At 35.1% G+C, this 21,636-nt stretch overlaps 1 protein-coding gene across 1 annotated transcript; it reads left to right on the top strand.

Moving 5' to 3' along the window:
* The first annotated feature begins 1,348 nt into the window (after window positions 1-1,348).
* Window positions 1,349-5,523, top strand: LOC131030605 (uncharacterized). The gene is made up of 8 exons (XM_057961479.2): window positions 1,349-1,653; window positions 1,837-1,874; window positions 3,264-3,641; window positions 3,759-3,986; window positions 4,123-4,477; window positions 4,580-4,710; window positions 4,830-4,965; window positions 5,050-5,523. Exons 3-8 carry the CDS (start codon window positions 3,295-3,297, stop codon window positions 5,287-5,289), a joined length of 1,437 nt encoding a protein of 478 aa, XP_057817462.1. The 5' UTR covers window positions 1,349-1,653; window positions 1,837-1,874; window positions 3,264-3,294; the 3' UTR covers window positions 5,290-5,523.
* Window positions 5,524-21,636: the final 16,113 nt, after the last annotated feature.

Below are 21,636 nucleotides of genomic sequence, written 5' to 3'. Positions count from 1 at the left end.
AAAGCTTTTGGTTATTAAACAATGATAGCAGGATAAGGGGTATTTCCAACTACAAAGGCCGCTTTAGGATTAGGAGCTTGACTTAGGATTTTTACAAGACAAAACCCCCCCCTTAAACCACATATCAACCTAAAATAGAAATTTTAGCCCTATTTTGTTGAAAAGTTACATCTCATTGTGCAATTTTTAGCTTTGCCTAAAATTGGACAACACTACCTAATAAATGATTAATTGTTAGGTTTTTTCCCCACCTTATATAAAAATTTGGTAAATATTATTTGGAAAAATTCTTTGAGTAAAACCTGCGAAGAATATTATGACCAATTGAGCCAAGGTGAGGAATTTAGTGAGATGATAATATTACCCTTGATGATGTCAACTACAATGTGACTTTCTACGAGTATTCTTTTGGTTTTACTATTTGTTCCTCAAGATTAAGAAATGACTCGAGAATAGGATTGGAAGTTATCTAAGAGAAAGGCTATAATAGGAGAATGCATATATTTGGGTTGAGCGTCTTCTATACCTGTTTACTTTTTGTGATTAATAAATTTTTTTGAAATCCTTTAAAAAGAGAAGGGGCTATTAGTTTTACGAAGTTGAATAATTTTATATTTATATTTGAGTAACCTTATATTCTTGATTAATTTATCAGACTCCATTTTGATTAATCTATATTTATCATTCTCAATTTTGATTAATTTAATCTAAATTGATTTGTATTTAATTAAGTGTATTCACTTACTTAATCTAGATTAAGAGTACTTTTCCTTTACAAATTTATCATTAGGTTTGACTTGAAATTATAGGGATCTATATTTCCTTGCATATATACATATACATCTTAGCTACTAGGAAACGGGTTTCATGGAGCCTTTATACAAACTAGTTTTTGGAGCAAGGATTAAGAAGAAAAATAGATAACATGCTAAATTAGAACCTTGTGCAATAAAATATGTCACTTGCTTCCTAAAATTTAGTTATTGAACTTTCTTTATATCTAAATTTTAAAATTCCTACCATAAATTTAATATTTAATATTTTATATTTTAAGATGGTATCTTTCAAATGAGATTTATAGTTTCCTCCACTTCTTAAAATTATATTTGAAAAAATAATTTATAAATTCCTATTAAAAATATTTTAGATTTAATTATTAAATATAAAATTAACTATATATTTAAAAAGTTTTAAGCTTGCAAAATCCATGAGATGACCTATTTAAGAAGCTTTAAAAACTCTCTTAACAGTACCTTCTCAGATATTTTAGGAAGTCCCCTTCATGGGACCGCATCCCAATTCTTCCTTTCCACGTGACCTGGTGCTTTACTTCGCAATTAATAGAAGATACATCCACCGACCGATCTTGACGAAAGACCTGGAAGAGACATTAAGAGCCGTCCGATCTACTTCCACCCCTGTTTTGGGCGTAAGGAAATAAACTAGTGCCGACGTGCTGCTCAGATAACCTAGACAGGCTAGATAAAACAAGGGAAGGGATCTACACTTCCGGGTTCGCTTTCTATGATAAGCTACATGTAATCCAGAGTTTAAAAAACAATGGCGTAAGGAGAGATCTGTTCTAATTTCTCCCACGCTTTCACCGTCAGCTCCAATTCGATCGACTACATCTACTGAGCGCCGTATAATTTGGTAGGGTTTCTCACTTTTTTCATAATAAACGCCAAGTATTGCAGTATTTCTTAAAGGTTTTTGTTTCACCTGCTTAGATCTGCTCTATGGTGCACCCCATGCCAAATTTTACAGGCTTTTTTAAGGTCTAAGGGAGTCTATGGATTAACAGTGATTTCAAGGGTTTTCTTGTTCGTTTTGCAGATTACTTTGTTTGATTGGGTTGACCGACAGAATATCAGGTACTTTTATGTGAACTTCGCAACCAATTAGTATTTGATCCTTTTTCTGAGCTTTGATTTCATTTTTAATAAGCATTCGCTGTATACACGAAATACTTTTGGGACTCTTCATGTGCCTTGCCAGTTGTATTACGGCATTCTATGAAGGGATTTAGGATTGTATGTGCAGATAATTCATTTTATTATTGTGGATTTAATGCCTGCTGGTGGTAGATTTAAAAGGCCGGTTGTGCAACAGTGTAATTTTCTATGTGATCAGTTTTCATTAATTGGTTAATTCTTCTAAAAAAATTTGCCAACCAGAAATTTTTTAAAATAATATTCGCCAAATTTTTTTAATTAAACCTGCAAACTTATCAGATTCACCAAAATATACATTTACTAGTAGTGAATTCCATTATTTTACTCAAAACTCGCTTATAATACATAATTTAAATTATTATTAATTTAAGTTACAAATATTCCCCTCACATTCTATACATATGAATATTTTGTACTACTTTGAAACCGCAACCTTTTCTATCATTCATAATTAGTTGATTGTAAGTTTAGTCATGATTTGTTGATTGCAAGTTTAGTCACGATTTTTTGACTGCCATTTTAACTGTGTTGTTTGAACTCTTTCGCTAGCTTTCCGTTTCCGATTTTTATCTTTTATAACCAGCTTGTTAAAATTAGTGGTTTTGTGACCTTTCGGAGCTTCTGCCTATATTATTTACTCTAAGGTTACTTTTTAACAAAGCTAAATTCGTTGTCATGGAGCTATCATGTGTTATAATCGACAAACTTAGCATTTTGTTATGGGTTTTGGACCCCTTTGTGAAATTGCTGAAACTGTTTTTCATGTTGTTCCCGAAGGTCGATGAAGGTTCTTTTTTTTTCTTTTGTGTACTCTCTTTTTTTTCTCATATTCTTGTCAGTATGATAGGCAAGGAGGTGATGAAGTTTCTGAGGTAGACGGATTTCCATTTTTTCTTTCTTGTTAAAGAAAAATGTTTCTAAAAAACTTCATGAAAACATATTATTTATTAGTATTGAGGAATTTTGGGATTTTGTTGACTATATGCTGGTCATAACTGGAGATTTGTGGCGTGTTTTCATTGCTGCCCAAATATCAGATGTCAGCCTAAAAGAAAGAAATACATTTTCGAGACAGTTCATTCTTTTAGTTTGATGTATACAGATTTTAGTTTTAGTGTATAACAAAAGTCGTTCTTTTCTTACTTGAAAAGTATGTTTTCAATTTCATTTTTGACATTTTGTGAGCAAGTACTGAAAAACAATCTGCTCTGATCCCATGTTTAGTGAACTAGTTTACTTTTCTATTTCATTTCTTCTTGATGACAAATCTGGTATTAGATATGCTTACATTGCGCTCCATATCTACAGTTTAATATTTTGGCTTTACCTACAAGAAAAAATGCCGAGCGGTGGATTTAGGGTTTTACACCTTGTGAGGCCATTTCTCTCAATTTTGCCCGAGGTTCAGACAGCAGAAAGAAAAGTTCCTTTTCGGGAGAAGGTTCTTTATACTGTAATCTCTCTATTTATATTTCTGGTATGCAGTCAGTTGCCTCTGTATGGTATACATTCAGCTACAGGTGCAGATCCATTCTATTGGATGCGTGTAATCCTGGCCTCAAATCGTGGAACTGTTATGGAGCTTGGCATTACACCTATTGTTACTTCAGGCCTAGTGATGCAGCTTTTGGCAGGATCGAAGATAATTGAAGTGGACAATAGTGTTCGAGAAGATCGTGCACTTTTGTAAGTGTTTGGCTTTCTGAATCTCATTGATTGAAAATTCAGTTGGTGTTAGTTATGATAGTGCTATGTTTGGTCAAAAATGATCTTGTAATAATCTGAGCCTTCTGTGGCTGGCAGGAATGGGGCACAGAAGTTACTTGGTGTTCTGATCACAATTGGGGAAGCAGTTGCGTACGTGCTTTCAGGAATGTATGGTGACATCAGGGATCTTGGAGCTGGCAATGCCATCCTTATTATTGTCCAACTCTTTTTTGCTGGTATCATTGTGATATGTTTGGATGAGCTGCTTCAGAAAGGCTATGGATTGGGCTCAGGCATTTCATTATTCATTGCAACTAATATATGGTGGGTATATATTGTAGGTTTTCAAATTTTTTTACCTGTTTTGTTTATAGAGAATTCTAGAGGGAGAATTTTATTAAAATTGTTTTTTTGTTGTTCATTTTATGTATACTCTTTATTGATAAGTGTGTAATTGCAGTGAGAGTATCATATGGAAGGCATTTAGTCCCACAACAATTAATAGTGGACGTGGTGCTGAGTTTGAGGGAGCTGTGATTGCATTGTTCCATTTGTTGATAACACGAACAGACAAGGTTCGAGCACTCAGAGAGGCTTTTTACAGGCAGAATCTTCCAAATGTGACCAATCTGCTTGCAACAGTTTTGGTTTTTCTCATTGTGATATACTTCCAAGGCTTCCGGGTTGTTTTGCCTGTGAGATCAAAGAATGCACGTGGGCAGCAAGGATCATATCCTATTAAATTATTTTATACATCTAACATGCCAATCATTCTGCAGTCAGCTTTGGTTTCGAATTTGTATTTCATTTCTCAGGTACTCTTTTCCATTGCTGTCTAAAATTGTCAGCTTTGTTAATATTATTTCTCTTGCATATGATAATTGTATAAACTCTTAAGTGTATGCATTATTTTCCAGTTGCTCTACAGGAGGTACAGTGGAAACTTCCTTATTAATTTGTTAGGAAAGTGGAAAGAATCTGAATATTCTTCAAGTGGCCAGTTTGTTCCCGTGGGTGGTCTTGTTTATTACATCACCCCTCCTTCAAGGTAAATGCTAATACTATATGGTTGGTTTGAAAGATGTGTGATATGCCAGTCTTGACATTGTTAACAGTGCCTGGGATTATTAATTATTGTTAAAAATTAAATTTCTGATTGATATACAGCTTGGCAGAGATGGCAGCAAATCCTTTCCATGCTCTTTTCTATTTGACTTTTATGCTGACAGCATGTGCACTCTTTTCAAAGACATGGATTGAAGTATCAGGTTCCTCTGCTAGAGATGTAGCAAAACAGCTCAAGGTATAAGGAGCTTCAATAACCTTTTTAGTATTTGCTTGCATTTTATTCTTCAGTATCACATATTTATTTGCATTCAACCTGCAGGAGCAACAAATGGTTATGCCAGGCCATAGAGAGTCTAATCTCCAGAAGGAGCTGAATCGATACATACCAACTGCTGCAGCTTTCGGTGGCATGTGCATTGGTGCTCTGACTGTCATGGCTGATTTTATGGGTGCAATTGGTTCCGGGACAGGAATTCTTCTGGCTGTAACTATCATCTACCAGTATTTTGAGACCTTTGAGAAGGAAAGGGCCAGTGAATTAGGTTTCTTTGGTTTTTGAACGATATCCCGTTGAACTTGAAATTTTTAGAAATGTTTCATATCAGACTTGTTTTGCTAGTTCTATAACCCTTGAAAGATGTGAGTTTCGGGGGATTTTAAGCCCCAGTTGAAGTTTTGCAGCCATCTTCTAATGTAAACAGAAGTAGAAGCTAGCAGGCATAAAGGTCCTGAGTGCTTTACTAACGTTGAGATGTTTTAGAATAACTTTTTATTTGAACACAGCAGTTCTATATGATAAGAGGCCATGGACTCGTAGTTAGGAGTAGCCTAAACATTGCTTTTTTAAAAGTTATATGCAGTCTTAAAATGCAGAGGGACCTGGTAATTTCGTGACAAATAATGCAATATATGGCTTTTTCAGTATCAATAAACATAACACAAACATGGCTTTGTTGACAAATAATGCAATATATGTTCTCCCTTCAAAATTAATAATCATCATACATTTGGGTACTCACTCTAGTTGTGAGCCCCAACATGTGGCTGGGCAGGCTCTGCCATGTTGTAACACCTATATGCTTCAAACGGCTTTTAGCCTTGTCTTTGAATGTTTGGAATATTCTACCAAGTATTTTGCGCATGATTGCTTGCGTCTCGCAGCAAAACAGCGTTCAAAGGGCATTTGGAAATTAAGTTTTAATCGTGATTGTTTCCTCGTATTTCTCTCCTTCCCTACGGCATTTTGCAAATTTAAAGGGGGAATGCATAGATAGATTGAAATGTATTGTTTAGAAAACTCTCTTTTTAAATTTGTAGATGAATCAATATTTTTCTTTTTCAATATCTTTTTATATATATTCAAAAGGGAAACTAGGGTTCCAAGCCCATAACAACACAGTATATCAGATTAAAATCCTACATAAATAGCCTAGAAGTTCAAAATATCAAAAGTCAACACTAAATGCTAAACCATTAACATAACTATCTAGTATCAGAGCTCAAATTATGGTGGTTGATTAAACACTCTCATCGGTTTTAAGAATTTTTGTTTAGCAGCCCATGGTATTATCTATATTGTTGGCTTTCGTTCAAACATTGGTTCATATTTCTTTTTTAGGTTTTGTTGTTCCACCTTTTCCTCAAACCTCTTCTTCCTCTTGTGAAGTTCAGATTGCAAAAGAACTTTGTTTGTGACTCTTTGCCAAAGCTGACAATCTTAGAGATCGCTTTCTCATTTTTGTCAACTTTATTCCTTATAATGGCACTGGTTTTATTTAATTTTTTACCATTTAATAACACAGATAGTACAACGTAATTCATTTAGCTATTCCAAGAAGTTCTTGTGGAATACTATCATTCTTAAGATTAGCATCAGGATCTTCAGACATCTGGTCATCCTTTTCGATGGACTGTTTTTTTTTGAAATTTCTACACTAGGATTTGTGTCGTATCTCACAGAGGCCCTTGTATCAGGAAGAGGGGAATTCGGATATAAAATATTCGTATCAGAATTAAGAACAAAATCATAGTCAAAGGAAAACATCCTCGATATCATCGAGGCCCTTGTATCAGGAAAGGGGAATTTGGATACAAAACATTCTTAACAGGATTAGGAACAAAATCATAGTGAAAGGAAATATCCTCAATAATCGCTTAATTAGTGGGTCTACAATTTTCCCATCTCTATCTTTCTTTTGAAAATGAGCAGCAACTTTCCTCACCGTCTAATTAGTGGCCTTACAATTTTCCTATCTATATATTTTTCTAGAAAATATGCACCAACTTAATTTTAAATATATTCTTTGCTCTAGATTTCTCGGACTTTCGTCAAAAGCAAAATTAAAAGTGTTTACCAGTCCGTTTACTAGCAGGCTTCACCTTATTAGGGTAAGGGATAAGGGATAAAAGCAACGACTATGGTCATGATTGTAGTGTCTGATTTGATTTTGATATTCTTAAATTTAGAATCCCTGCATTTTGAGAGGCATTTTGAGAGGTTTATGAACGACAGTATCAAAGATCATCTTTGGAGTACAAGGGTCTTTTTCTTCATTAATTTAACAGGATTCTTGCTTGGTTTGGCGAGGGTGTTAGCAACATATTTTTCCTTGGTTTAGCAAGGGTGTTAGCAACATATTTTTCCTTGGTTTAGAGCTTAAAAGACATGGGATTATCATCAAAATTAGCCTTGTTAGGTAATTCAACTTTGTTCAACAGAACTTCTGTCACACAGATCAAAAGAGGATGTATTAAGAAAGCTGATCAAATTAAGGTGCCTAAGGGTGATCAAGCAAAAGAAAAGATGTGCATGCGCATGTATAAATTATCTTCCATGATAATGTATTTAATCAGAAATCAACTAACCTCATTCCATGGTGATAGAAGGTTCTCCCACTTTAACACAATTTGAAATTTAGTCAGATTCTCCTTCCCTTGCAGAAAAGAGGTAATAGACTACTTGTCCTTGTTGCGCCCTAACCGTTTGACCTTTATGACTTCTAGTTGCAGCACCAATTTTTACCAGTCTTCGTTTGAAGATAATAGGGACAATTTGAAGAGTTATGCACATGAGGAAGAAAATACTAATAAGAGAAATGTTGAAAATTCCTCCATTTCTAGTATAAATTCATTAATCTTCAATGATAGAATTGACTTACAATTAGGTCAATTATAATTTTGGAGTCTTTCTATGGATTTCCTTAAAATTTGTCAATTTCACCTTCTATTGGGCTGTCATAACTTCACCCTCATTATTGGTTTTGACATCGATAGTAGAAACGTAAGACTCAATCAACTCGCTTTTGTCATTTTTCAGAATTCCTTCAGCCCTTGAAATTTTCTTTTAAAGCACCATTTGATTCAACATTTTAGAAGGCATTGTTAAACTATTTTTTTATTTTTATTTTTCATTTTTTAAATTTGAAACCTCTTCAAATTTCTATTGAAAAGATCTCTTTTAATATCCCATCCTCTAACAATTTGAGGTTCTTGTATTGAAGGGGGACTTTTGGTCTTTTAATATGTGATATGTTCATTTTTTGACTAATTAAGAAATAGAATGAAATAATTCATTTGCATTCTTGAATATCTAATTATTCCTCTCCTTCTAAATGCCCTCTCTACATGAGGGAGTGATCCAAATTTTCTAAATAATAGAATGTTCGAAATGTAGAGTTGAGTTGTCTAACAACATTGCTTATAGTTTAACATTAATAACTATAACCAACTTTAGTTGCTGCCGCGATGTTGTCTGCCCTAAGGCCGTCTGCGACTATTGCTGCCGCCACCGCTGCCCTAAGGACATTGGTTGGTGATGTCGTCCAGTCCTCCCATGGGGTGGCTAGTCCTGGTGCTATGCATGGGATGCTTGCGAATGTTGCTGTCGCGATGTCGTCCGCCCTATGGCCGTTTGTGACTGCTTCCCCTGGTGCGGCTAGTCCTGGTGTTGTGCATGGGAGCTCTGCGGGGGTTTCAGATGGTGATATGGTGCTTCTAGTGCCCTCTGCTGCTGATCGGGGTATCCGTGGCTTAGGGCCTGTGGCGGTTTCTGTTTGCAAACCTCTGGTTTTCAAGGTGTCTGCTGATACTGACATGGAAATCATCCACATGTCCTCTGTGTTTGAAGCTCATGGTCTGATCTGCAGGTTTCGAGGTTTTTGGCCAAGCCTTCCTCAGCTGCACACTTGGATCTCCCAAAGCTGGGAATCAATCATAAAAGGTTCAGTTAACATTTTTCCCTCAGCGAAGGGTTTTTTCATTGCTAAATTTGAATTTGCAGAGGACAGATCGAAAATCTTAGGGATTAATCCTTTCAGCTAGGAGGACAAATATGTTTTGATGGTTAAACCCTGGTTCTCAAGCTTTAATCCATCTACTGATTCATTTAATGAGATTCCTATTTGGGTTAGGCTCCCCAACCTTCCCTTTCATCTTTGGACAGATTCTCTGCTAGAGGAAGTGGGGGAGGCTTTAGGTGAATTCCTAATGATTGATAAGGAATCTTACCAAATTTATCATTCTACTTATGCTTGTATTTTGGTTAACATTGATGTCTCTAAAGGGCTTCTAGCTGAGATAGAGATTGAATCTTCCTTGGGATCTTGGGTCCAACCACTCGACTTTGAAGGTATCCCCTTTAGATGTCGAAAGTGCTTCCAGACTGGACATGTTGCTGCAGGGTGTGAAACAGATAAAAAGAAAAAAAGATCTGCTTCTTGGTGGAAAGGTGCATCCTCTGAACACTATTTTGTTAAAAAGAAAAGCTTCTCCAAGGTGGTGGCACAAGTTCCTCAGACTAAGGGTACGCCTCTTGTTTCTAGTGTTGCCTTGCCTCAGGAATGTGTGAATGCCTGCAGTGTCATCCTGAGTGATCGTTTGAAAAATGATGGATCTTCTTCTTCGATGGATGACCCTCCCGCATCTTAGATTGTTGTTGGATCTTCTGCTATCTTTGCCTCTCCGGATGTTGGCTCTGTTCCTCATGATGATGGGAGGTCCTCTATTCTGGACCCATCCTCTTGACAAAAGGCTGCTGCTAGGGTTGAGGAGGGATGGATTACTGTTTAAAGTAAAAAATCTAAATTGTCCCAGTCCTCTTTTGATATGACCCTTCGATCCCATAAGGGTAGGTCAAATTCTTGATCTTTCCTGGTTGGGGTAGGGTTGCTGGTTTTTTTGCAGCTTGTTGGTTTTTGGTGGGGGTTTATGTTGTTCCCTTTCTTTTGATTGGCTGGGCCAATTCTCTTTTGTGTTCTGTTTCTTTGAGTGGTCTTTCAAGTTTATCTTTCGGTTCGGGTTGCAGGTCCTAAAACCTGTCTTGTATAGGGTTTCTGGTCCCTTTAAAACTTGTTTTTACTTAATATAAAACATTGCTTATAGTTTGAAGTATGATTTTATTGGTGTGAATAGAGTGTTTTGCTTATATGGTTCATCACCTAGGCGCTATTCACATTAGTTACTTACACAAGATAATTAACATTTTATGTCTCAAGTCATAAGATTAAGACACATGTTATAATCTTAAGGAAACCTATGTCTCACCTATGTTTATAGAACCAAGTTTGTATCCTCAATTTGATCATCATTATGCTTTCATTGAAGCTCCAATCTATTTGACCATCCTTTAATAAAATAGAATCATTCTCTTATATTTGATCTCTCTTGTACTTTCATTAGAGTTCCTAGACTTGAGCTATTGGAAGGCTGGTGCCTTTGTCCCCTTGGTTGTTTGGTGCTGCCCTAGGGGATTCACGACATGGCTTAACCGCCTTGTGTGGTTTGTTTATCTTTGGTGTTTGTATCGGGCATCAATAGGTTGATCTTTTGACACAATGACAAACCTTGGACCAACATGAGTGCCTATATCTTTATCCAAATTTTCCATGGCATAAGCATTTTATACTAACGCTTACAAATCTAATTTATTTTAAATTCGTCATACAAAGCTTCCTAAATTAGTTTAGAATATTCACAATGAAAAAAAATATGGTCTCTGTTTCTTTTTGAAGAGTAGCAAAATAAACATTTATTTGGGGTTTGAAATCCTTGCTTTATTAGATTATTATTTGTAAGTATTTGATCATATACAATAGATTATCATTTTTAAGTATTTGATCATATACAATAGATTATCATTTTTAAGTATTTGATCATATACAATTTTCCAAATAATAGAACCTTTAGGAGGACCAATGAAATTAGTTAATGATATAATGTCCTTCGAAGATAGTTTGCCTTCATTATAGAACTCTAGCCTTTGTTGTCCTTCATCAAATGCCAACTCACTTTTGCAACAAGTGCCTTGTTTACCACCTTTTTCTTATCTAATCTATCATAGACTTAGCCTGCAAACTAAGTCTTAATTCACTAAAGGTAGCTAATTTTTCTCTTCTGATTTTTGGATTTGACTTGGGGATATATATATATATATATATATATATATATATATATATATATATATATATATATATATATATATATATATATATATAATTTTAGATTTTCATTTTTGTAAGGTTTATTTCAAATGTATTTGACAATCCTATTCTAATGTCATATTTAACATTTTAAATATGAAAGGGAGAATAGAATAAATAACAAAAATATCTAATTTTACATAGCCAATATATTATATTCCTATGCAAATATTTTGTAAATCTAAAATGATTTTAAATGACATAAATGTTAAATTTTGTGACCCAGATTAGTAATCAGATTATTAGTATTTAATTATTTGCTAATATTAAGTAAAGTAATGATAGAATGAAAGTAAGTGCATAGGAGACAAACACAAATACCTTGGGAAAACCTCCAAGGAGGAAAAACCCTGCACTAAAGACCCACAGGTCAGATTATGTATTCAATCTGAATTGTACCAATACAATACTTAGCTGAACTCTTTAGCCTCTTATCAGATCTACATGTTTAATGGTCAGATTTGCCCTTCTAATTATTCCAAGTCTGCATCAAATCTGCTCTCTAACAGAATTCTGGCCTTTGGCCTTCTTGAATGAGTTCGCCCAATTTTACTTCTTAATTTCGCATGCTTAGTTGCAGAGGTATTTTGCTTTGCAAGAGGGAAATAAGAATGTGTTTGTGTTTGGTAAATGATCATTTAACCCACATACCCTTTAAGTTGGCCTCCATTTACATATTCATTTTGGCGCCAATTTAATGTGGCGTGGTGAATGGGGCTAGTTGGAATTGGGTTTGTTTCCTGACCCGGACCCACTGCACCACTGAGGTGAGGACGAGCCATCTGCCTTACCTGGAGCGCTTATTAGAGATAGAGCTACCCCCTCAATCAATGGAAATTTCCGAGCCGGTTGGGCACCAAGAAAGATTTGCGAAAAGTGTAGCATTCGGATATAGTAGGCATTGAACCGACTGAACCTACCACGTTAACCCTTTTTGGGGCTGGTCCTCCACGTTATGCTTAAGGGAAGGGGTTCAGATGTTGCCTTAGGGCAATCCGAACCCTCTTTCCTAGTTACAAACAACACTCCCTCTTAACTAGGGAAGACGTGAATACATAATCTGAACCTTTAGAGTTCCATCTAGCACACAAGCATAGAATGGATCTAGCACACAAGCATAGAATTACATCTTCCACCTAGCACATGAGCATAGGATGGTTCTAGCACACAAGCATAGAAGGTGTAATACAAAAGTGGGTCTTTACATAATTACAATTTTCCATCTAGCACACAAGCATAGATTGGACATAATTCATTCTTGCACACAAGCAAAGAATGATTCAAACTGCTGCAGATAGAGTCACTGAGATTGAAGCTCCCTCTCAATCAGGGTTTTGTTTTCGACAACACCAAGTCTGTCTCTGAAGTATTCGAACTTCACCCTGGATAACGGTTTGGTAAGGATGTCCACAATCTGTTCATCTGTGCTAATGTACTTTAGATGAATGGCGCCTCTTTGCACCATGTCCCGAATGAAATGATAGTGTGTTTCCACATGTTTGGATCGATCATGAAATACGGGATTTACTGACATATTTATACGGCTTTGATTATCACAATGAATGGTGGTAGGACCACTAGCTTGACCAAATAATCCAACAAGGAGCTTGCGGAGCCACACTGCTTCTCTGGATGCAACAGATGTGATAATGTACTCAACTTCTGTAGTGCTTAATGCTACCGAAGATTTCTTTCTACATGCCCAAGAGATCACTGCAGAGCCTAAGTTGAAGCAGATCCTTGAAGTACTCTTCTTGTCCTTGACACTTCCTGCCCAATTTGAATCTGAGTAGCCTTCCAAGAGGATTGAGGTATTAAGTGAATACTTCAGCCCATAACCAATCGTGCCACATAGGTATCTTAGGATGTGCTTAGTAGCAACTAGGTGAACAAGTTTAGGTAAGCTCATGAACTGGCTGAGAGCATTCACAGCATAATAGATATCTAGCCTAGTATTGACTAGGTACATCAGGGAATCAATCAACTGCCTATACTCAAATGGATCTGCAAAATCCGAGTTAGCTGCAGAAACACTTAACTTCTTTAAGTTAGATTCCATAGGAGTATGCATAGGTTTACAATCTATCATTATAAATCTTTTCAAAATATCAATAGTATATTTTCCTTGACTTAGAAAAATTTCATTGGATCTTTGCCATACTTCTAACCCTAGGAAGTAGTGCATTAGACCTAAATCCTTCATTTCAAATTCTGAGGCTAATTCCTTCTTACATCTTATGATTAATTTACTTTCACCAGTGAGAAATAAATCATCCACATACAAAACTAAAATAAGCATCTCATCATTATAAACTTTCAAGTAAATGTTAGCATCAACATCATTCTTGCAAAATCCTAAGCTTAGTAAGTACTTATCAATTCTTTCATACCAAGCACGAGGAGCCTGTTTGAGCCCATATAAGGCTTTCTTCAACCTGCAAACACGAGAATCTCTTTTATGGATTACATAACCTTCTGGTTGCTCAATATAGACTTCCTCCTCAATGACACCATTGAGGAAGGTTGTCTTACTGTCCATTTGATGCAGCACCCAACCTTTGGCTGCAACAATAGCTATTATAGATCTAATAGAGGTATATCTAGCAACAAGGGCAAAAGTTTCTTCATAATCTATTATTTCCTTTTGAGAGAAACCACAAGCTACAAACCTAGCTTTATATTTTTCGATACTACCATCAACATTATGCTTAATTTTAAACAACCATTTAGAGGAAACAATAGACTTACCTTTGGGTCTGGGTACAATGTCCTAGACATCATTCTTGATGATAGACCCATACTCTTCATCCATGGCTAATTTCCAAGCATAATGGGACATATCTTCTTCGACATTGTGAGGTTCAAACTCAATGATATTGCACATCACAGAAATGTAGTTGACGTGATTTTGGAATCTCTTGCTATCTCTAAAGGTTCCTCTGGGAGCAACAAAACCTTCAGCATCTTGAATTGTGTTTCTAACCCAAAGTGGTATTTTCTTGCAGACCACAATATCCTGAGGTATATCGGTAGGGAGCATAGGCTCTGATGAGTCATTCTGAACTTCCTGATCTGGAAGGTCAGTAGTCTCCTCCTGTATCTCAAGGTTAGCATCAACTATTGAATCTTGATTTTCAATTTCCATATCATTATTGTTTGATAATGAACCTTTAGATCTTTTGAAAGAAATATCTTCTTCAAAAGTTACATCTCTACTTACCTCAACATACCTTTGACCTGAAATGTAAATCCTGAAAGCCTTGGAAGATTCGTTGTATCCCACTAAGATGCCTTTCTTTCCAGATGGATCCAACTTGGTTCGTTTTTCTTTAGGCACATGAACATACACCGGGCTCCCGAATATCCTTAGATGACTAATGTCAGGTTTGATTCTTGTAAAAGGCTTCTTCGAGAGTCACATCCTTTAGGGCACGATGAAGACATCTATTCTGAATATACACTGTTGTTTTGGATGCTTCTGCCCATAGAAAAGGTTGCAGGTCTTGATCATGGATCATGGCTCTTGCAGCTTCAACAATGGTCCCGTTCTTTCTTTCAGCAACTCCATTTTGCTGAGGATTGTAGGGAACACAAAACTCCCTCTTAATTCCCGCTTTAATACAAAAGTCATAAAAACTACTTGAGGTGTATTCACCTTCATTGTCAGACCCCAGACATTTGATTCGGTTTCCTGTAGTATTTTCAACTAAGACTTTGAATTCTTTAAATCTGTTTAGGACTTCTTCAGACTCTTTAGATTTAAGAAAATAGATCCATGTTTTTCTAGAGAAATCATCTATGAAGATAACATAATATAGGAAGCCGATAGGAGATGCTACAGACATAGGACCACATAAATCTGAATGAATAAGGTCTAACCTTTCTTTAGCCCTACTATCGCTTTTATGAAAAGGATTCTTCACATTCTTGCTCATTGCACAACCTTTACAAGCATCATCATGAGATAAACTGAGTTTGGGCATACCTTTAACCATTTTACTGAGAGTAGGAAGAGCTTGAAAGTGTAGATGTCCTAGTCTTCTATGCCATAGCTCACATGATTCAGGGGTCTCATGAATGAGAGCTTGAATTGGATTAGCTGCAAGCTTATATAAACTATCACATCTATTTCCAATAATACTAGCAGCTTTGAAATTAGATTTCTTAGGCCAAGTGAGTACTTTCCCTTCAGAAAATGCTATTTGCAAACCCTTATCTTCTAAGGCAGAAATGGAAATAAGATTTCTTTTAATACCAGGTACAAAGAGAATATCACAGAATTGTAAGGAAATACCAGAATCTAGTTTTAAAGAGGTAGTACCAGAACCTTTTACCGAGTATCGAGTATCATCACCAATTACTACATGAAGGTTGGTGTCCTTTTCAATCAGATCTGAGAGTTGCTCACGAAAACTTGAGATGTGTCTGGAGGCACCACTGTCAAGTATCCACGTATTGTTGTCTGTAGAAACATTGCTGGATAGAGCAGAGATAAGAAGATAATCTTCAATTTGTTCGGCAACTTCATTGAAGTTGACTTCCCTTTCCTTTGGATCATTCTGACAATCTCTGGCATAGTGACCATACTTATCACATTTGAAGCAACGAATGTGAGAGGAATCTCTTGACTTCTTCCTTGGATCATAGGAGGAGGATCTAAAATCTTTGCTTCTCTTTTCTTTCTTCCAATGTCCAACTTTCCTAGATTTAGCTAAGAGAACATGATTATCTTTGTGAGAGTTCTTGAGTTTTCCTCTTACCGCAATTCGAGATTCCTCTTCGATGCAATCAGATTGAAGATGCTCAAAGTTGGGACGATCAACTCTTCCACCAATACTATGAATGAATGGTTCCCATTCATCAGGTAGACCATTTAATGCAATCATAACAAGATCTTTGTCCGAGATTTGGCAATCAAGAGTGCTTAGCTTGTCCTTTAGTTCATTGATCTTCATGAAGTAGGCTATGATTGAGTCTTCTTCTTTCATTTTTATGTGAAGAAGTTGCTGTCATAGTGCAAGTGCCCTGCTGAGGTTGTTGACTTCATACATCCCTTCCAAGTGTTTGATCATTTCCCTGGCAGACACAAACTTTGATATGACAGTGACAAGATGATTCTTAACGGATTCAATTATGATCCTCCTAGCCTTGAGGGAATCTTTCTTGAACTGTTTCAGTTCTTCAACATCTTTTGGAGGAGACATCCCTTCTTCTTCTACAAATTTCACCATATCATTCTCTTCAAGGATCAATAGAATATAGACCTTCCAAGCAGCAAAATCAATGGCTCCCTCAAGTCTATCTTCAGCCTTCAAACCCGACATTTTAATCTGAAGACAAACAGTAGCTACATGCAACAAATGATTTACTAAAATCAGAAGTTAGTAACACCTTAGCTCTGATACCATGTTAAATTTTGTGACCCAGATTAGTAATCAGATTATCAATATTTAATTATTTGCTAATATTAAGTAAAGTAATGACACAATGAAAGTAAGTGCATAGGAGACAAACACAAATACCCTGGGAAAACCTCCAAGGAGGAAAAACCCAACACTAAAGACCCATAGGTCAGATTATGTATTCAATATGAATTGTACCAATACAATACTTAGCTGAACTCTTCAGCCTCTTATCAGATCTGCATGTTTAATGGTCAGATCTGCCCTTCTAATTATTCCAAGTCTGCATCAAATCTACTCTCTAACAGAATTTTGGCCTTTGGCCTTCTTGGATGAGTTCGCCCAGTTTTACTTCTTAATTTTGCATGCTTAGTTGCAGAGGTATTTCACTTTACAAGAGGGAAATAAGAATGTGTTTGTGTTTGGTAAATGATCATTATTTATATGATCATTTAACCCACATACCCTTTAAGTCGGCCTCCATTTACATATTCATTTTGGCGCCAATTTAATGTGGCGTGGTGAATGGGGTTGGTCTTTGTTTTAGGGCCACGTTAACCCTTTTTGGGGCCGGTCCTCCATGTTATGCTTAAGGGAAGGGGTTTGGATGTTGCCTTAGGGCAATCCGAACCCTCTTTCCTAGTTAAAAACAACAATGAATGCATAAAATTCTCAATTTCTACATAAAAATGTATAAGCAAAATTTGATGGTTTATCTAGACAAAAACGGCATAAATTCAACACTTTAAAAAAATAAATAAAAAACTTATATACAAATAAACCTAAGAAATTACTCCTTTCAACATACAAACAATTTTGACAATTCTTGCACCATACATAGACATGCCTTTCACAACTTTAGTAAATTTTCTTATAGACTACTATGCATAATAAAATGTGGCAATAACAACAATAAGAATTGTAAAAATTTAAGACCAAACAAAGATAAACATTGAAATCTTGAAAACTCTTTAATCATTTTGATAAGTTTTGTATCTATTTTCTGAATTTGAATGAATAAATTCTACAACTAAAAGTAGATATAAAACAAACAAAATAACTACATACAAAAATAAAATTGAAATAACTCTCTTCTACTTTAATAAAATATACAAACTAACAAACTAAAAATAAGTTAAAATCTATAATATTATGAAACAAAACATCTTTTGAATGAGATTATGTTACTAAATCAAATAACATCAAATGAAATTTTCCACATATAATTAATTTTCAGAAGCTAGGACACCTAAAAACCCAATGCCTTAGCTTGGGAAACTAATATTATATTTTTTTTCTTTCATAACTAATGCCTAAAAATAGATTGTAATCTCCCCACTCATTACCTGGAATAAATTATCATACCATAACTCTGATCTGTCTTCCTTGGGATTTACGAGTAGAATATTTAGAAAAATAGATTATTAATATTTTTTTTGGATGAGAATTTTTTTATTAGAAGATAAAACAAAGTACATCAATGCAAGCCCTTAACGCAAGGGTGCTACATGAAAACACAAAACTAGTCTGTTCACAAGCTTTCTAAGCTTGCCAAAGTAAATTACAACATTCATTCTATTGTTGTATTCTCATTAAATCCAGCATCTGATGCTTACCAAGAAGGGAAGAAAAGAGGGGATTTCTTCCCTTTGACCATTGTCCATCCTTGATCTGAGGGGAGAAGAGACCCAAGTGTTTTGGTCTACTTCCTTTAAAGGTCTATTCCCCTCAATGTCTCCTAAAATCTGTTCTGTTGCACCATTTTTGTTGGCAGCTAATTCCCCCTTATAGTTGTTCTCAAGGATCGTCTGAGGGCCAGAAGAAGCTGGAACATTGTTCATCATTTTGGAGTCGGCGCTATCTGTGGAGATTTTGGAGCTGCTGGAGGTTGAGAAAAAATGGCCTACAACCTTCCTCCCTCTCATGTTCTTGCAAAGAGGCCACCTTCTTGGCTTGTGGGGAAACAAAATCCTTCTTGTGGCCTTTTAAAGGGCATCCATAGTATAAGATTGGTGCTCAAATTTGACCTTCGATTTGGTGTAGATGCTAGCCACGTGACAAGTTTCAAAACATTTTCTCCACCAGAAAGGCAAAATCCAATGGTTGAGACCAGCTGCGATAAACAATCTAGAAAGTAATATCTGCCAGAAGATCTCTCGAAATGTTGATGTCCACAAGGAGGATATGGGCAAATGTGGTATGAAAGAAGTTAGAAGTATCTGAGTCAATGGTCAAGAAGTCACCGAAAGAGTCATCGATGGTTTTGAAGCAATCTTCAAACCAGAATTGAAGCTGGACGTTTGGGAGGTGCTCATCGAAAAAGATTCCTTCAAGGGGGTTTGAGAAGGAGCAGATTTTGTCCTAGCACCAGCGTTCCTGGAGGATGGCATCCCAATTCTGTTTGCAGTAAAGAAATCAAAATAAAAAAAAAACTTTGAACACAAGAATAAACTTCAACATTACCTTGTAGCAGAGGCTGCCATTCCTCTAAGATCCATTTGTGCAAATTGCAAGCGTTGGCCATAAACAATTGAACTGGCCAATCAAACAATTGGAGATGTAAAATTGTTCTCCCTCAGATCCTCACAAATAAACTAGAATTGGGGATGTCTTGGCCCATTTGATAAGGGTTTTCGTGCAAATCCTAGAACCCCCTGCAAATCTGACGCCGTTCCACACTTAGTCGGCTGTGCATCACAAGTACCACGAGCAATGGCATCACGGAACGAAGAACCCAGCTCAGTGCAGGTCGTCACCAAATCAGAAAAAGCTGTAGAATGACTCTGGAAAACCTCCATTCCACCAAGAACAAGCTTGAGCTGATATGGAGGTGAAGGAGGACTGTAGGTGTCCTAATAGATTTATGGTACGACACACCCGATTACGCAATCACATTACCCTTGGCCTTACCAGCAACCAGAATCTCTCTATTTCTATTAAACTCTTGAAGTTGATAATTATTTTTAAACAATAAAATGTTATTATTTATTTAACTATAATGTTAAAATTTTTAGTTCTTTTAGGTATATAATTAAATATTAAATAGATTATTTCTTGTTCCCTTATGTTGATTCATTGAAAATATTGGAGTTTGATAATAAATCTTTAATTAATTTATATATAACTAAAAATGGACATTGCATTAAGAATATTAAAGATTTTCCATTACAAGGACATCTTAGCAATAAAGAAACATAAAATACTCTTTTCATATTAATATACTATCCAAAAATAACAAGATATTTGTCTTAAGTATTCTTCTATATTTTTGGTTCAATTGGTGAGGATTTACCAAACAATATGGTATCATCAACATAATCACTTATGTGATTGATTTGACCCTTCACATAGAATAGTTTGAAATCAACTTAAAAATACACTTGTCCAATAATTTTGCAATTATAATAAAAATTGAAGAGAAAGAGGATCTCCATGTTTTTTTTAATGGGAAAAGGTCTCAGCCTATAATATATTATATATATAAAATATGAATGAAAGATAATTACAATGTGAAAGTGCCAACAAGAGGGGAAGATAAACACCCTCAGACACATTTAAAAATCCTTGATCTGTTCAAAATATAGAACCAAATACTGCAATACCCTAAAAATGGTCATCTAAACCATGAGCCCCTAATCTCGACGTCGTCACCAAGGTCCTAACCAAAGACAATTAAATAAATCTTGAGCACACTATTAATTCTTTAATCATCAAATGCCACATGGCAAAATTAATCACTCAATATTAATTAAATATTTATTTAATTAATTGATCATTCCAAGTAAATCATTTTTTAAACAATTATCTTATTTATTTTAATTAAATATCCTAGCATATTTAATTAAATAAATCAATTTGCCATTAAATCATCAAAAAGAGGAATTAATTTGAAAAATAAATAAAAATTGCCATAAATCTTCAAAAAAGGAAACAAATCAAGAAAGAGGAATTGGAAATTATGAGCACAAATCTTCAAAAAAAAGGAAAAATGAAATAAATAAAAACATGAATTAATTGACAAAGAAATAATTAAAATTTGAGAAAAGAAATCAGTTGGAGATAATCTTGAAAAACAAATTAAAAATTGATAAACAATTTCAAAGAAAGCAATTAAAACAATTAAATATTAAAATTGAATGAAATAGAGAATAAATTAGTTTTTTTTCTTGATTTTATCTTAGTTTTAGTTCAATTTCCTTTAAAACAGAGAAAAGCATCCAATCACATCAATTCACCTGGATTGTGCTTCCTCTTGGAAAATCTTGACCGCTCATCATCATTTGATCTCAGCCATTGGTTTCTTTCTGAATTTTCTATAAATTTAGGCTCTCATCTCTCATTCAAAAATCCTAGAGAATATATTGTTATTATGTTGCTTTTGCTCTAGGTTCATTGAGAATTTGCATTGAGATATTGCATATTAGTTATTTCATATTGTTTAAATCATTTAGCTTAAATATTCATATATTGCTTAAATCAGGTTAGATTAATCTTGCATATCTAGCTTAAATCTTGCATCCATCTAGCTTAAATCCATGCTCATATAGATTAAACATCTTTCGTTTAGGTGTTGTCTAGTCACTGGATAGCTTAGCAATCTAAGAGCAATCTAAACTCGCATCTACTAGAATGCAATGGGTCGCTTTGTAATGGTTTATTATTCATTGATTATTGATTTACTAACCATGCATCCAATGACTTAATTGAAGTGTTGTGTATTCCAGATACATATATAGGTCCACTTTTCACACACACATTTTTTACGCCCACCATGGGGCTTGAACCCACGAATACAAGATTTCTAATGTTTCTTAAACAAATTTAATGTTTGGTTTTTATAACTAATAAACATGTGTTAAATTTGCAAATAAAAATCTTTTTTTTTGCTTGTTCTTTTGTGATAGTAAAAAATGGTCTATTTTTGGAGGTCATAATTTTTTATTGAACCGTTGGATCTAAACCAATTTTTGATATGTTGTTTAAAACCAATGTTTCTACAGTTTCACTGAAGCAATTGTCCTAAACATA

The sequence above is a fragment of the Cryptomeria japonica genome, chromosome 2 (genome assembly GCF_030272615.1).
Source record: "Cryptomeria japonica chromosome 2, Sugi_1.0, whole genome shotgun sequence".
Lineage (NCBI taxonomy): Eukaryota > Viridiplantae > Streptophyta > Pinopsida > Cupressales > Cupressaceae > Cryptomeria > Cryptomeria japonica.
The sequence above is the reverse complement of the archived record's forward strand: the minus strand, read 5'-3'. Positions and strand labels throughout refer to the sequence as shown.

What these genes read in the sequence shown, in the direction of transcription:
- LOC131030605 (XM_057961479.2), top strand. Translation starts at nt 3,295, where the DNA reads ATGCCGAGCGGTGGATTTAGGGTTTTACACCTTGTGAGGCCATTTCTC. An exon ending in TACATCACCCCTCCTTCAAG is followed by an intron (nt 4,711 to 4,829) that starts GTAAATGCTAAT and finishes ATTGATATACAG; the next exon opens with CTTGGCAGAGATGGCAGCAA. An exon ending in ATGTAGCAAAACAGCTCAAG is followed by an intron (nt 4,966 to 5,049) that starts GTATAAGGAGCT and finishes TTCAACCTGCAG; the next exon opens with GAGCAACAAATGGTTATGCC.